Source organism: Phocoena sinus, chromosome 2, assembly GCF_008692025.1.
Source record: "Phocoena sinus isolate mPhoSin1 chromosome 2, mPhoSin1.pri, whole genome shotgun sequence".
Classification (NCBI taxonomy): Eukaryota; Metazoa; Chordata; class Mammalia; order Artiodactyla; family Phocoenidae; genus Phocoena; species Phocoena sinus.
The window spans coordinates 89,972,367-89,990,014 of NC_045764.1; the positions used below are offsets into that span (position 1 = coordinate 89,972,367).

At 42.6% G+C, this 17,648-nt stretch overlaps 1 protein-coding gene across 5 annotated transcripts in view; it reads left to right on the forward strand.

The window, feature by feature from the left end:
* SPG11 (SPG11 vesicle trafficking associated, spatacsin) overlaps positions 1-17,648 on the forward strand; it is a 76,977-nt gene that overhangs the window by 55,594 nt on the left and 3,735 nt on the right. For 2 of the 5 annotated variants that reach the window (XM_032622392.1, XM_032622393.1), the window contains exons 28-35: positions 2,512-2,674; positions 4,849-5,063; positions 5,736-6,489; positions 11,968-12,107; positions 12,862-13,060; positions 13,482-13,619; positions 15,803-15,936; positions 16,718-16,825. In XM_032622392.1, the coding sequence (XP_032478283.1) occupies positions 2,512-2,674; positions 4,849-5,063; positions 5,736-6,489; positions 11,968-12,107; positions 12,862-13,060; positions 13,482-13,619; positions 15,803-15,936; positions 16,718-16,825 (1,851 nt within the window). Of the gene's footprint in view, positions 1-2,511; positions 2,693-4,848; positions 5,064-5,735; positions 6,490-11,967; positions 12,108-12,861; positions 13,061-13,481; positions 13,620-15,802; positions 15,937-16,717; positions 16,826-17,648 lie in introns of those variants that run through there. The other 3 variants (XR_004348417.1, XM_032622391.1, XM_032622394.1) reach the window with 3 other exon arrangements.

Here is a 17,648-nt window from a genome sequence, read left to right on the forward strand (position 1 = left end):
CTGGAGTTTTCAGGCAATTGGGTGGAGCCGGGTCTGGTGCTGAGATGAGGACCAATGGGAGAGCTCACACTGATTAATATTCCCTGTGGTCTGAGGTTCTCTGTTAGTCCAGTGGTTTGGACTCAGCACTCCCACCACAGGAGCTCAGGCCTGACCCCTGGCCTGGGAACCAAGACCCTGGTTACACAGGGATTCCTCCCATCCCCTTAGGTGTCCAAGGTCCCTCACCAGCGCCTGGTTGGTGCCCTAGATTTGAGGAGACATGAACTCTACATCCTCCTACTCCACCATCTTGACTCCACACCCTGCATTTAAGTTTCTTTCATGTCTTTTTCATAGCTTGATAGCTCATTTCTTTTTAGTGCTGAATAATACTACATTGTCTGGATATACCAGTCTATTTATCCATTCAGCTACTGCAGGACATCTTGGTTGCTTCCAAGTTTTGGCAATTATGAATAAAGCTGCTCTAGACATCCGTGTGCAGGTTTTTCTGTGGACGTAAGTTTTCAACTCATTTGGGTAAATATCAATACCAAGGAGTACTCAATCATATGGTGAGAGTATGTTAGTTTTGGAAGAGACCACCAAACTGTCTGCCAAAATGGCTGTACTGTTTTGCATTCCCACCAGCAGTGAATGAGAGTTCCTGTGTCTCCATATCCTTGCTAACCTTTGGTGTTGTCAGACTTCCAGATTTTGGCCATTCTAATAGGTATGTTGTGATATGTCATTGTTTTCATTTGCATTTCCCTGATGACATATGGTATGGATCTTCTTCTCATATGCTTATTTGTCATCTGTATATGTTCTTTGGTCAGGTATCTATTAAGCTCTTCAGCCTATTTTTTTAATAGTGCTGTTCATCGTCTTATTGTTTAGTTTTAAGAGTTCTTTGTTTATTTTGGATAACAGTCCTTTATCAGATGTATGTTTTGCAAATATTTTCTCCCAGTCTGTGGCTTGTCATCTGATTCTCTTGACATTGTCTTTTGTAGGGCAGTTTTTATTTTTAATGAAGTCCAGCTTATCAGTTATTTCCTTCATGAATTCTTCCTTTGGTATTTTATCTAAAAAAGGCATCACCATACGCAAGGTCACCTAAGTTTCCTCCCATGTTATCTCCTAGGAGTTTTATAGTTTTGCATTTTACATTTAGGTCCTTCCAGGTCTCTTCTTATTCTTGCTTGTCTGCCCCTGCTCCAGTCCCCAACCAAGGGGCAGTGCAGCTGCTCCATTGTTACCTGAGCTCTTTACTTCCATATATTTTTTACTTTAACCAGTTCCATTGTCTGTCTGACATAGACCCTCTTCTTAGAGCAACAGAGGTAGGGAAACAAGTAAATAAAGACTAAGAACTAATGTTCTGAGGGCTTCCCTGGTGGCACAGTGGTTAGGAATCTACCTGCCAATGCAGGGGACCGGGTTCGAGCCCTGGTCCAGGAAGATCCCACATGCCGTGCGCCACAACTACTGAGCTTGCAGTCTAGAGCCCATGCTCCACAATAAGAGAAGCCACCGCAATGAGAAGCCCATGCACCACAATGAAGAGTAGCCCCCACTCGCCACAACTAGAGAAAGCCTGCGTGTAGCAACGAAGACTCAAGGCAGCCAAAAATAAATTAATTAAATAATTTTTTTAGAAAAAGAACTAATGCTCTGATTCAAGCTTAATGCGGCTGCTTCTTGGGGTCATCTTTCCTATTAATATTTTTAGCATGTGATTGAAATGACAAAAGTTCAGGCTTACTAATTGAGATCCTTCTCTAATGATAGTATAAACTATAAGCAAACTAATAGAACCAGCTCAGCAATGTTAAGCAAGTCTTTTTGTTTTTTTTTGTTTTTTTTGCATTATGCGGGCCTCTCACTGCTGTGGCCTCTCCCGTTGCGGAGCACAGACTCCAGATGCGCAGGCTCAGCGGCCATGGCTCATGGGCCCAGCCGCTCTGCAGCATGTGGGATCTTCCTGGACCGGGGCACGAACCCGTGTCCCCTGCATCGGCAGGCGGACTCTCAACCACTGCGCCACCAGGGAAGCCCAAGCAAGTCTTTTTAAGAGGTCTTCATATGTGAATTTCAAATCTTCTGGACTCAGGGCAGGACTAGACCCCTCTCTAAAGAAGCTGCTAAGTGAAACATGTCTGGTTAATTTCACAGCCACTCACAGGACTGTTACTCTGGCAGTCACTAACTTGGCAGTATTTGCATTGCTTCACTCCATTCAGTCTTTAGGTCTCTTTCCCATTTTTGACTTTCAGACACACAGCTCTCTACAACAGGATGTCCCACAAGGAGACAAACTACAAAGCTGCCAGAGAGGGCTTATTTTTGCTACTCCTCTGAGCTGCAATACAAATTACCGCTGTTTGAAAAGGACCTGAATAAGCATCCTCCTTTGTGATAGGAGATGCCTTTGATGGTACCTTGGCTTTCTTAGACATTCCCAAGTTCAGAGGTTTTGATTTGCTGTTCCTGAGAAACCACTTTCCTTACCCTTTTTTTTCATAGCTTGAAACGGCTGCCACAAGGGTCCACGCTATCATTCCTGCCCCATGGCTGAAGGAGCATGTGTATTTTCTTTTGAAGCTTATGCTGCAGCAGTGTAGGACCCAGTATGAGCTGGGGAAGCTTTTACAGCTGTTTGTTGGAAGAGAGCATCTCTTCTCTGATGGTAAGACAATATTTACAGGTAAGTTGCTGTTAGGACGTTAGCTTACTTAATCCTGAAAATATTTTAGAAGGGCATTCAGGAAATTAAAATGCATAGGATATACGACATTACAGTCCAGAACGGGGTGTGAAGAAGAGGTTACAGGAAACTTCAGTCATGGTTAAAGCATTTAAAACAGCACAACAGGATATAAAACAAGTAATACAACTATCTACTAATTCTAAGCAAATAGCCAAATTTCCCCTGGCTAACCTCTATACTACCCTGTCACTATTATTGTTTTCTTTGACAAGTAACCTTAACATGTCATCGTTGCTCAAGGTCACAGACTTGTTTCAGGAATGCCTAATTCATTTTGAAGGTTTTAAGAGACAAATTGTGTCGATTTTTTGCACATTCCTCCAGACATTGGCAGTCTCTAAGCTTGTTGCTGATTGAATGAAACCAATATTGCCTTACCCTCTTTTCTACTTGTTTGATAATTCCAAGTTTTTGTTGAGTGATAATGTTGTTCTTTTACGCTGGATTCTGGTATTTTTCACTACCAGGGTTATTTTATCACATTTAAACTCACAGATGTTCAACTGGAAAGCTCACATTTGCACACAACAGGCGCAGAATGCCTGGGCTTCATGCCCATGTTGTGCGCTGTGGGGCTGATGACTAGAAGGGAAGGGGGGTGTTTCCAAAATGCAGTGTATATAAGCTACTGTCAGTTACTACATAGGCCAAACAGTAGGTCCTTTTAATATAAGATACTTTCATTGCTCTTTAGTAACTTTAATTAAGAAATAAATTTCCTGTTTTCTTGCCAGAGTTAACCCTATCCTTAAAAAATTACAAGGATTGTCTACATTGTTAACCATTACTATAATGCTTTTATTCACATAATTATTTCTGTTTTTGTAGAATATTTGTATGTGCATATTGTGTATGTGCTTGGAGAAAAGAAAGGTTTTTTAAAAGACTTATGTTTTAGATCATGCCTGCAAAGAAACCCGGCATGCTCATACTGGTGGTTATTGTGCAAGGTGTCTCACTGTCCCTGGAACCACCTAAATCAGACCACAGCTCAGCAGGCGGCATTGGGAGCAGGCTCCTAAAGAACGTTTTTCATGCCCCTCCTTCATGGTAGGGCACACGTAGGCTCTATGCATGCTATATTTGGGAGTAGGAGCAAACCCAGCCACATAAATTATTGGCAGAGAATTCCTAATGTTACTAAGGATAAGAATTTGTTTGGTTTCACTTATATGTATAATCTAAAGAGTGAATGAATAAACAGAAACAAACTCATAGATACCAGGAACAAACTGGTGGTTGCCAGAGAGGAGGAGGGTGAGGGGATGGGCAAAATAAGTGAAGGGGATTAAGAGGTACAAACTCCCAGTTATAAAATAAGTAAGTCACAAGGATGTAATGTACAGCATAGGGAATATAGTCAATAAAATTGTAATAACTTTGTATGGTGACAGTAACTAGATGTATCATGGTGATCATTTTGTAATGTTCAAAAATATCAAATCACTATGCTGTACACCTGAAACTGATATAATACTGTAAGTCACTTATATTATACTTTGATTAAAAAAAGAGAGAGAGACTTTCCTGGGGACATCAGGAAGTGCTTAGCTGGGTCTCCCTGGGTTAAGTTAGATAGATATCTGGAGGAGCAAGCGGTGCTCCATTCTGAAGACAGTGTACCACAGTAGAGCTTTGGCTGTTGACCACCTGCAGTTTCAGCTGTCCTAGAAGTTCTGTGTCTTGATCCACATGATGCCTGCAGTGAATGAATGAGTGAACAATTAGAAAAACAAATTTGTTCAAGGTAGGAGAAAAATCTGGAAAAAGATGGAACTAACCTGAATGAATGGCCAAATCTTCCCAAGGTTAACTGAGTTGCTACTACATAGCAGGCCACCAACTTCTGCCTGGTATATAAAGCCAGATTTATAGATGGAGTCCATGTGCTAATCTTAATAGTTCTTACTATATAGGAGCTGCCTTTGGCTTCCTCTGTCAGCCAACCAGAGTAGAAAAATAGGTTTTTATTTTCCCTTTAACTACATTATTATGTTAAATATAAATATTCTCCCCTCATATTTAGTTACTCTTGAAATGCCATAGCAGTATTTTACTGATTAAATGCTTATATCTGCTTCTCTTTGGCACAGGTCCAGATGTGAAGAAGCTGTGTGTCCTTAGCCAAATTTTGAAGGATACATCCATAGCCATTAATCATGTAATTATTACCAGCTACAGCCTTGAGAATTTTCAGCATGAATGTAGATCAATTTTAGAAAAACTGGAGACAGATGGATACTTTGCTTTGGCCAGAAGGGTAGCAGAACTAGCTGAGCTACCTGTGGACAACCTGATTATTGAAGAGGTATCATTAGTCTTTTAAGTTATGTAAAATCTTAGCTTTGTGAACCAGCATTAAACAGAGAACTAAATGAGGTATGTCATTTACCAGTGATGATACTTTTTCTTTTTCTTTTTTTTTTTTTGCGGTACGCGGGCCTCTCACTGTTGTGGCCTCTCCCGCTGCGGAGCGCAGGCTCCGGACGCGCAGGCTCAGCGGCCATGGCCCACGGGTGCAGCCGCTCCGCGGCATGTGGGATCTTCCCGGACCGGGGCACGAACCCGTGTCCCCTGCATCGGCAGGCGGACTCTAAACCACTGCACCACCAGGGAAGCCCTACTTTTTCACTTTTGACACAGACATTACTTTCAGAAATGGATGAGCCTAGAATGCCCATTTTTGAGGAATGTTTGCTTTAATATAAGGTTAGCTTACAGGACATGCTACAACTATTTTACTTTGAATAGAATTAAATATAAGGTGGTTTCCTCTTGAACCTCATTCAATTAGATAAATTTAGATTTGTTTTTCATACCTTAACTTTCCAGATAAAATATCCAGGATCATCTGTAGCCAAGTCCCATGTTCTCTAACTTGATTTGGGTCTTAACAAGTATGGTATACCGAGGGAGCATTAGCATTTATGATATTTCTTTATCCAGGAAAGGCTAAAAATTGCTGTGTTCAATTTCACAGATAACACAGGAAATGCAGACCTTAAAACACATTGACCAGTGGTCCCTGAAACAAGCAAGAATTGACTTCTGGAAAAAATGTCATGAGAATTTTAAGAAAAATTCCATTTCAAGCAAAGCAGCTTCTTCCTTTTTCTCAGCCCAGGCTCTTACGGCATGTGAGTGCCCAGCTGAAGAGGGACCAAGCAGCATTGAGGAGCGCCATCTGCTCCTCACTCTGGCAGGACACTGGCTTGCCCAGGAGGACCTGGTGCCTTTGGAGGAGCTGGAGGAGCTAGAGAAGCAGATCTGGCTCTGCCGCATCACCCAGCACACCCTCAGGGGAAGGCAGGAGGAAATAGCCCCCGGATGTTCTCAACAGATTTCAACTAGTGGTGAACTTTCCTTTGAAAGCTTAGCCAGTGAGTTTTCATTCTCTAAGTTGGCTGCTCTGAACACATCAAAATACTTAGAATTTAATGGCCTTCCATCCAAAGACACTTGTGAGAACAAACTGAATTGGAAGGAGCAGGAGTCCCTAAACTTTTTGATTGGGCGCCTATTGGATGATGGCTGTGTGCATGAAGCAAGTAGAGTGTGCCGATATTTTCATTTCTATAACCAAGATGTTGCCTTGGTGTTGCATTGCAGAGCACTGGCTTCAGGGGAAGCTAGTGTGGATGACCTGCACCCGGACATCCATGCTCTCTTACAGAGTGCTGAGCTGCTTGAGGAAGAAGAACGACCTGGCGTTCCTCTAAGGAAAGTCCAAAGCAGTAAGTGAAGGAGATCAAACTGCCCTGAGTCCTGTGAGGTGCTGTTGGCATTCTCTCCAGGAAGAAAGGGTCCCTTTTGGCACACCAGTTACACTAAGTTAAGGGTAATTCATAAACCAGGTAATTAGTCAATGAAGTAGGAACACCTATGTCTTTTTTTTTTTTAACCTAGAGCTCCAGTTTATCACACTTATTTATCTATTTATTTATTTATTTGGCTGCGTTGGTCTTAGTTGTGGCACGCGGGATCTTCGTTACAGCATGCGAGATCTTTAATTGGGGCATTTGGAATCTTTAGTTGCAGCATGCGGGATCCTTTAGATGTGGCATGCAGAATCGTTAGTTGTGGCATGTGAACTCTTAGTTGCAGCATGTGGGATCTTGTTCCCTGACCAGGGATCGAACCTGGGCCCTCTGCATTGGGAGTGCAGAGTCATAGCTACTGGACCACCAGGGAAGTCCCACCTAGGTCTTTTAACTAGCTAAGTAGCAAGGTTAGAGGGAATCTATCTGACTTGTGGCTAGTTCACTGAAATTTATCCTATGTAAATAATCATGTTTCCAATTGTACATGATCACATATAGAAATATAATTGATTTTTTATGTTAACCTTTAATCCTGTGATCTTGCTAAACTCACTTATCCTAGGAGTTTTCTTACAGATTCCTTGGGATTTTCTATGGAGATAATCATATCTGTGAATAGAGGCAGTTCTTTTTCCTCCTTTCCAATCTATTTGCCTTATTTATTTTTCTTGCTTTACTGCTCTAGCAAGGACTTCCGGCATGATGTTGGATAGGAGTGGTGAGAGTGGACATCCTTGCCTTGTTACTGACCTTAGGGAGGAAGCATTCAGTCTTTCATCATTAAGTGTGATATTAGCTGTAGGTTTTTTGAAGACACCCTTTGTCATGTTGAGGAAGTTCCCTATTTGCTGAGAGTTTTTATCATGGATCAATGTTGAATTTTTTCTGCATCCATTGATATGATCGTGTTTGTTTTTATTTTCTTGTTTAGACTAGTAATACAGTAGATTACATTAATTGATCTTTTAAAATATTGAACCAGCTTTTTTGTATTCCCAGGAAAAACCTCACTTGGTTATGGTGCATTATTCTTTTTGACATATTACTGGAATCAGCTTGCTATTTTGTTGAGAATTCTTACATTTATGTTCATGAAGAATACTGATCTGTACTTTTTTTTTTAATACCATCTTTGGTTTTTGCATCAGGGTAATGCTAGCTTAATGTGTTTCTGGAAAACATTATGTGGAATTAATTGGTGTTATTTCTTCTTTAAATGTTCAGTAGAATTTACCAGTAAAACCATCTAAACCTGGAGATTTTTGTTTTGGAAGTTGTTTTTTTTTTTTTTTTTTTTTTTACTTTTGGCTGTGTTGGGTCTTCGTTGCTGCACGCGGGCTTTCTGTAGTTGGGGTGAGTGGGATCTACTCTTCATTGCATGTGCAGGCTTCTCATTGTGGTGGCTTCTCTTGTTACAGAGCACAGGCTCTAGGCTCACAGGCTTCAGTAGTTGTGGCACGCGGGCTCTAGAGCGCAGGCTCAGTAGTTGTGGCACACCGGCTTAGTTGCTCCGCAGCATGTGGGATCTTCCCAGACCAGGGCTCAAACCCATGTCTCCTGCACTGGCAGGCGGATTCTTAACCACTGCGTCACCAGGGAAGCCCTGGAAGATTTTTAACTACAAATTTATTTCATAGTTATATGACTAATCAGGTTATCTTTTTCATCTCAGGTGAGTTTTGGTAGTTTGTGGTTTTTGAGGAAACCTTTTCTTACCTTTGGGTTATTTGCACATTTTTTAGTCATCCATTTTAATTTGTGATTTTGACTGTATAGCTTTGCATCACTTTTTTAATTGGTTGCTTTATGTGTTACATTATACATTTGTAACTTTTCACAGTCTACTTAAAATTATATTTTAAGGGTAGAAACCTTACCACCATGTAGGTTACTTTACTTCTCTCCCTTTATATCTTAGTTGCCTTATTATATTACACCTACATACACTGAAAATCTCATCAAACAAAGCTAGATTTTTTTGTTTTCAACCAAAAAATATATTTTAACAAACTCAAGAGGAGAGTAGTTTATTATATTTACTCAGATATTTACAATTTGTGTTGCTCTTCCTTCATTCCTGATGTTCCAAGTTTCTTTCTAGTTTCTTTTTCCTTCTGTGTGAAGGACTTCCTTTAGTAATTCTTTCAGAGTTGTCTGCTGGAAACAGATTGTCTTAGTTTTACTTCATCTGAGAATGTCTCTGTTGCACCTTCATTCCTGAAGGATGATTTTTGCTGGATATAGAACATTTATTATTTTCTTTCCACACTTAAAAATGTTCTGCCAGGCTTCCCTAGTGGTGCAGTGGTTGAGAGTCCGCCTGCCGATGCAGGGACACAGGTTCGTGCTCCGATCCGGAAAGATCCCACGTGCCGCGGAACGGCTGGGCCCGTGAGCCATGGCCGCTGAGCCTGCGCATCCGGAGCCTGTGCTCCGCAGCGGGAGAGGCCACAACAGTGAGAGGCCCGCGTACCGCAAAAAAAAAAAAAAAAAAAAATGTTCTGCCACTTCCTTTCGACTTCTGTGGTATTTGATGAATAATCTGCAGTCATTCGAATCACTGTTCCCCTGTAGATAATGCATTTTTCTCTTGTTGCTTTCAAGATTTTTTTCCTGTCTTTTGTCTTCAGCAGTTTGGTTATAGCATGACTGGACATGTATTTGGGGGGGCTTATGCTATTTGGGGTTCACTGAGTTTCTTAAATATGTAGCTTTATCAAGTTTAGGTAGTTTTCAGACATCATTTTTTTCAAATATTTTTCCAGCACCATACTCTTACTCCTCTCCTTATGGGACTCCAATGACTCCAATGAAACAAAAACAAAAGTTATTGTTTCACATGTCCCTGAAGCTTTGTTCAGATTGGATAATTTCTATTTTTCTATCTTCGGTTTCACTGACTCTTTCCTCTGGCATTTCCATTCTGCTATTAAGATTTTTTTTTTAATTTCTGTGATTTTAAAATTTCAGTTCTACAACTTCCATTTTATTCTTCTTTATACCATTTATTTCTTTGCTAAGACTTTGTTTTTCTGTTTATTTTAAGAGTGTTCATAGTTGCTTGTTGGAACATTTGTAATAGCTGCTTTAAAGTCTTTTTCAGATAATTTCAACATTTATGTCATTTTAGTGCTGGGTTTCATCGTTTGTCTTTTCTTTGTCTTGTATGAGTTGAGATCTTCTTGTATTTTTGTATGCTGAATAACTTCATGTTGTATCTTGGACATTTCGAATAGTGTGTTATGGGATGCTGCGTCTTGTTTAAATCCTATGAAGAATGTTGATATGTTTTTAGCAGGCAATTGACCTGGCTATGTTCAGACTACACGTTCCAATGTACTTTCTGTGGGCTGTGGTTGTAACATCAGTTCAGTTTTCAAATTCTTTGTGGTGCTGTTCAGATCCATCCTGTATGTGCCATCCTGTGGTCAGTCTGCAACCTGTGTAGTGGTCTGTCTGTTGACTTAGTTCTCAAAGTCTTTGATATGTTGGTCGGGATCAGATCCATACATGCAAAGCCTAGGAATGAGCCCTAATGTTTATAAACAACTTTATTGTGTTGCTTTCCTGAATCTCTCTTCCAAGTACTTTCTGGTTGCCCGAGGCTTCCCTTTTCAGTCTTCTGGCCAAAGCTGGAGGTTTAGTTACCCCATCCTGTCATGTACTTTCCTGACTGCCCGCATCTAGGGCCAGCTGACAGGAGGATAATACAAAAAGGAACAGGGATTCACTCTGCCCCCTTAGGACCAGAGCACCTCTGATCGGAAAAGAAGGTCCCTCTCTGAGTTTTGGCTCTTGCCAACTGCTGCTGCAGCCCCTCCCACCACAGCCGAGTGGTTGCTTAGGAGCTAGGACCAGAGAGAATGGGCTGTGGGAGTTCCATTTCCGCTCCTTGAGCCTGTTCTGGAGGATGTCTCCTGGAGCCCACTCTCTTTGTGAGCTGTAGTGCTTGGTTCTGGGTTTCGGGCAGCGTTGCATTCAATCTGGAGATTCCTAGAGGGGAGAAAATGGTAATGCAGGTTATCTTCGATCCATCTGCTACTATTTGCTCTTCAGAGTCCTCATATAGCACTGCATGCACTGTGTCCAGGTTTTATATTGAGGTCAGTGGGAGAGACCTAGAACTGAAAACTCTAATGAAGGATTTTAAGCAGGGGAATAACATGGTCTGAGTTGCTTTTTATATTTTTGTGTTTAAAGCATATTTTTAAAAGAGTAATATCTTAAAAGCAAAAGTATTACATGCTCAATGTAATAAATCACACAATACAGAAGTGCATAAAGTAAAAAGTGAAAGTTATTTATCCGTTCAACACCACGCCCACCAAATTCCCCAGAACAACATCTTTTACTTGCTTGGCGTACATTATTTTCTACGTGTGGGCTTGCACATGTGTGCGTGTGTGTGCGTGTGTGCACACACACATTTATTTTCTACAAAAATACGGTTATATTGTTCTGCAACATTTTTCCCTCTGTCAGTACAGATAGATTGACCTCATTCTTTTAATAACTGCAGGGTATTCTACTATATGAATGTACTATGATTTTTTTTAAATTGGAGTATGGTTGCTTTATTGTGTTAACTGATTCACTTTTCTGTACAGTATATAGACTATATGTATACATATATCCCCTCTTTTTTGGATTTCCTTCCCAGGTCATGTACTATGATTTTTTTAACAATGATTTACTGATACACATTTAAAATTTTTCAATTTTGTTTTTGCTATTAGAAACAGTGTTATATAAATATTCTTTTCTACTTTTTTCCACTAACAGAAACCCTTTCTCAAATTAAAAAAGTTTTATTTTAGGCTAAGAGCTTTTTTTAAAAAAGCAGGAATGGATTCTAATTTTACTGTGCCTTTAAGGTATCTGTCAGATGATCCTTGATTTTTGTGATTTGCATTTTAGAATGTGAAGAATGCTGAGTGTGTGGAAGATGGAGTTGGGGAAGAAGGGAGGCTGACGGCAGGAGACAGTTAACACCTCTTAGATGCAGGGTGATAAAGGCTGGAACTAAGGTGGTGACTGGAGAGATGTTTTGGAGATACAGTCAGGTAGACCTGGTGATTATTTGACATAAGGGGAAATTGGGAGGCAGTGTATGTGGAGGACAGTCTGGCAGGCATCTTTGGTGATGATCTCTAGAGTGTTCATTAGGTGGCTTTGCGTCTTTGAAGTATCCTGGGCTGGGGATTTCCTGGAAGGCGGCAATGAAAGAAGTTTAAGTGGGGTGTGAGCCCTGTTAGAAGTGGTCCCAGACCCAGGGGGAGTCAACAGGGTGCAGTGAAGGAAGCTGTGAGCAGAGAGGTAGAGTCATAGGGGGCTGAGGAGAGACCTTAAAAGCCCCTTAAAGCCCCCCCTCAGACCTGTATTTGCTTCCAGCTTCAAGTTTGGACAGTCAGTCATTTGTGATACTGCCCCCCAGTGATGAAGTGGTGACTACTCTGGAAACTCTGACAAGCAAATGCCTCCATGGGAAGAATTATTGCCGGCAGGTCCTCTGTCTCTATGCACTTGCCAAGGTACGTGCCAAAGGGCTGGGTCTCCACAGGAGCTCCCTCTGAGAGGGAGGGAAGGGAGAAGGTGAAGGTGGATTTTGGACATTGCCCTCGGTCAGCCCTTCAGATTATAATCATGACCTGGGAGTAGAGCTCTTGTCAGGATGTTGGCCCCTATAAATCCATCCCTGGGGAATAGTGGTGAGCTTTCCATATGGGAAAGAGCCCAAAATAAGTTTTAAAATAAAATTAAATGGAATGTAATGACTGTAAAACAGGAGCCAGAGCAGCCAGGAATTGTTCTGGCTTTGTGCTGGTTGAGGGAGAAAAAGAGTAGATTCTAAGTGCAGTGGAAGAGAGCACGAGAGAAAGCAAGCCGAGCACTAAAAGCCCTTCCTTGGACAACAAGGCTCAGAGACTTCTTTGGAAATTGAGGGTTTCCGCTGCCACGGGAACAATAAAGAAGGGGCTCTGCCTTTTATTCAACTTCCTTAGGTTTCATAACATTTGAAAAGCTCAGTGTTCAGTGAGAGATCAGTCACCTGATGTTTTCTGAAGACAAGCCTTTCTCTTGCTTGGATTCACCTCATTGGCAAAGCAATTTAGAAAGGGCTAGAAAACAGTGTTTGCTTCTTCTAAGGTTTCTGCTCAGGATGAGGGATCTTTAAGCTCAGAAAACCATGGCGTCTGTCCACATCAGATTTCAGGGAAGGCTGTCTTCTGCTGGCTTTCTCCTGGTTCCTAACGATGGCTGGGATTGGCTCTGCCTTCCTCTCAGGAGTTGGGCTGTTCCTACACAGATGTCGCTGCCCAGGATGGTGAGGCCATTCTCCGGGTAATCTTGGCCTCTCAGCAGCCTGACCGATGCAAGCGAGCTCAAGCCTTCATCAGCACCCAGGGCCTCGAGCCAGACACAGTGGCTGAACTTGTGGCTGAAGAGGTGACCCGGGAGCTGCTGACCCCATCAGAGGGAACAGGTGCCCTACCTTTCAGGCCTCCCCAGCCTTTCAGATCACATTCTCAAGTTCCCAGCATTAAGGATTTGATGTTATGCTCATATATATCTTGTATGCTGTCCTTTCAAGTTGCCAGGTTGCACTTGTAAGAGGAGAACACATTGCATTTATTTTGTTATTATTGCTTTTTGTTTATTGTTTTATGATTATATTTAGAGTAACTGTGCCTTTCTCTGAGCTAATGAGCTCCTGCTGTCCTGTAAGATGGCATCTCACCTGAGATATTTGACCCCAGCAAAAGGAGAGCTGCCCGGGAGCACCTTCATCATTACCTCCTGGTGCCCAGGCCTGGGCAGAGTGGGCCTCCTGCCCTGGGGCTCTTGTCTTCCTTTCATCTCTTTCAAGGTAAAACTAGCACCTATCTCCACATCTTTCTGTATAGGACATAAGCAGACGTTCACCCCAACAGAGGAAAGCCAGACGTTTCTTCAGCTGACTGCTCTGTGTCAAGACCGCACCTTGGTAGGCATGAAGTTGTTGGATAAGATTTCCTCCGTTCCCCATGGGGACTTGTCTTGCAGTAAGTTCTTGGCCACTTTCTTACATGTTTTGGGCCCAAGCAGGTCTCTAAGAAGTCTTCTGAGGTTAAGTCTTTTCAAAACTCAATTTGGATCCTTGTTCCTTCTCCGGATCCCTACTCCTCCAGGATTGTTTATAAGTTCTTAGTAGAAAGCCATAAGTTCATTGAAGAAAAGTGAGAAAATATATATGACAAAACAGCCCCAAATTTAAAATCACACAAAAAGGTAACCTTTTAACATTTGGCATATTTAGCTTATTTTATTCTTACATTACCCTGAAAAATGGCTATTATTGTCCCCATTTTAGAAGGAAACTGAAGCTTTAGAAAAGTTGATTAATTTATAACTATTAAGTGGCAGAGCTGGCATATGAACCGTCTGTGTGATTTCAAAGCCTGCTCGCTTTTCAGTGTTGTTGTATGCATTCAGTAGTATGTGTCCCTCTCATCTTTTTTCTATGCAAGTCCATAGGTTTTTATTTTTCAAAAATAGCATTATACTTTGTATACTGTTTATAATTATCAATATGCTGTCATTAATATCTTTCCATGACACTATTCTATATAATTTTTTATAATTTTTAGTCGTTACATATTATTTCTCTTATATGTAATTAAAAAATGTATATACCCTATTGTAGGACCTATAGATTGCTTCCAGTTTTCTGCTGTTTTAAACACTGTGATAGACATGCTTATAGGCAAATCTGTGTGCACATCCATGGTTATTTCCCTAAGACAAATTCCTGATTCAGGAGTAGTATGCCCATTTTTAAGGCTTTATATATATATTGCCAAATTTACTTAAGGAAAAAAAATTCACTTTCACTCCCTCTTAAGCAGTGTGTGAGAGTATCATTTCCTGGAGCCCATTATACTCTGCAAATTTGACTGACGCGTAAAAGGCATTTTACTGATGTTTTGTGAACATGTGAGATTTTAAGAGGTTGAATAGGTTTATTTTATTTTATTTTTTGTGGTACGCGGGCCTCTCACTGCTCTGGCCTCTCCCTTTGCGGAGCACAGGCTCCGGACGCGCAGGCTCAGCGGCCGTGGCTCACGGGCCCAGCCGCTCCGCGGCATGTGGGATCTTCCCAGACCGGGGCACGAACCCGTGTCCCCTGCATCAGCAGGCGGACTCTCAACCACTGCGCCACCAGGGAATCCCTGAATAGGTTTATTTTTAAAACAGCCTTTTGGGAGTTCCCTGGCGGTCCAGTGGTTAGGACTCGGCAATTTCACTGCTGTGTGCCTGGGTTCGATCCCTGGTCAGGGATCCCACTAAGATCCCACAAGCCGTGCAGCATGGCCAAAACATAAATAAATAAAATAGCCTTCTGTATCTCTTCTCAGTCCAGTTCAGCAACATCTACTGAGTACTGACTGTGCGCCAGGCACTCTAAAAACAGGGGTATGGTGAACAAGTTAAGCAGCAGTCCTGGAGCTCACAGACTAGGGGTGTCATTCACAGTAAGCATACTGATGGGGCCAAAGGTTTTTTCTTCCTTTCCTTTTTTTCCTCCCAAAGGTTTTTGGAGGAAATGTGCAAACCAAGACCAGAAGCATTAGTAGCCAGTAGGTTTGGGGAGGGCCCCACAGGTGCAAAGGCCCAGAGGGCACAGCATATATTAAGGCTGAGAACCCCTCTTCTGCCTTCCAGCATTGCAAATATTTTTCCCAGTTTGCCTTTTAATTGTGCTCATAGTGATTGTGTATAGTAGTTTTAAATCTGTGTGCGTCACATCTCAATCTAGAAAGCCTATAGAAGTGCAGAGCATCAAATAGCACTTGACTAGGCCTAAGACTCTCCACTCAGCTACAGAGAATGCCCTCGGACTTGTATTGGCAGGTACTCCGTCAGTTTGTCTGCAGAAAGTTTCTCCATCTTTAGAAAGCTAGCGTTCTTTGTTCTCGTTTTTTGAGCCTTTGGGAAATGGTGTCACTACATGCAGACTGTCTGAGGAGAGAGTTAATCCCTGTGCTGTCACTGAGAGAACTGACTTCATCAGGGGGCCATCCCAGAGCTAGAACTGGTGAGGTCAGGGATCTCAAAGGACTGGTGAGAGAGCCTTCTCCAGACAGGCCCAGCTGTACTAGGCCCCTTGATCTTCCTGCCAGGTACAAGCTAGACAGGGGTTAGCCAGGGTTGAAAGTCCTGTCTTACCAGTGCCCAACCCACCCAGCCACAGAGCTGCTGATCCTGGCTCATCACTGCTTCACACTGACGTGCCACATGGAGGGCATCATCCGAGTCCTGCAGGCCGCCCGGCTGCTCACAGACAACCACTTGGCCCCCAGTGAAGAGTATGGACTGGTGGTAAGTCACCCCCTCACCTTCACCCTCCATCCTGAGGAAACCTTTGATAGAACAGATAGGCTGGAGACTATCAGCTCAGAGCTGATGTGGTCTTAGGGGATTTACCTATCTGGATACCACTACCTACTTGGTAGCTGGCTGGGCAGTTCAGCCCTCTGCTCCAGGTTATGATTTCTGTCCAAATCAGAGACTGCTCCAAAGGAACAGAAAGCAAAGAAGATCCCTGCCATGCTCCAGGACTGTCATACCCCCTTACCAAGCAGTTAGCTTTTCTAGAGGGCTAAGACGGCAGTTACTTCCCCCACAAAACAAGGTTCAGACCTGCCTCTCATATCTGAATTGAAAATTGAAATGGGCTGACAACTCAAGCTTCCTGTACCTCCCCCCAAATTCTCGAGGCTTGAAACTGACCCAAGTGTGTGAGCAAGCCATTGGGTGCTGTAATGAGGATGAGGAGTGGTGGGAAGAGGAAGAGTGCCTGCCCAGGAGGATGGCACTTCGGCACTTGACAGTCATGTTTAGAGACAACAGAGGAGGGGACAGCCAGCCAGTGGTTTCCCAATGACTAGCATTTCTGAATCCTCCAGAGAAGGCCCCTGTTGGGCACATGGGATGGGAAGGAGGGGAGACAGGCAAGGAGGAAAGGAGTTCCTGGCAGCCTGGCCACTAACCCTTCTTCCCGCCAGAGTTCGGTATTTGAAAGCAACCAAACTGTTGGGGTAGTGGTCTGGCCCAGAGAACTCCAAGCAATGCTGATGCAAGCTTCCCTCTCCCTTTGTAGGTGCGTCTCCTCACTGGCATTGGAAGGTACAATGAGATGACATACATATTTGATTTGCTGCATAAAAAACACTACTTTGAAGTGCTGATGAGGAAGAAATTGGACCCGGTAGGTGTACCGTATTTTTGAGCTGCAGTATGACATGTACTACTGACACTTGAGAGTCTCAGGTTTTCTCAGGATTAATTCCAATCAGGATGGACTCCCGGGATATAGAGGGAGGGAATTAAGGACCTCCTTAAGACATATACTGTAACCAGTAGCTTAAGGTTACAGAGCTCAGACCAGTTTAGAGTGGAGAGTTTTCAGGGGACCATGAAAAAGTGTGTTGTCGAGAGCTATTCAGAAGTGAATGCCAAGGTCTGGGTCTAGAAAGCTGTGGAGCTATTTATGATGACGACCAGGAAGGAGGCTGGGAAGCAAAAGCCTGACTTGCCAGGCCTTTGGTCTCTGGGCGATTGTCTGTCCTCAGCATACTATGTGACACCAGGCATGCACTCACAGAGCCTCTGTTTTCAAGTTATTCATTGACTGATTCATTGTTTTCACCCATTTCACCTCTAAAGATTTAAAAACCTATGGGACTTCCCTGGCGGTCCAGTGTAAGACTCTGCGCTTCGGGGAACTAAGATTAAGATCCCACATGCTGCGTGGCACGGCCAATAAACAAACAAATAAATAAAAACCCAGGTGCACTTTTGACATCTGGGAACTTGGGCCCAGCCAAGCAGGATTAAGAGACAAAACAGAAAAACTCTCCTCAATGCTGGGCTAGTTTCAGGACAGACCAGTCCAGTTGTAAGGAAAGGAGCAAGTCCTGGACATAGGGACACTTTCAGGATTTTAAAAATTGTTTTTGAGGCATTTTTCTTCCTGCATTTAAATATTCTTTTAATAACTTTGTTTCTGATTACAAAAGTAATGAATATTC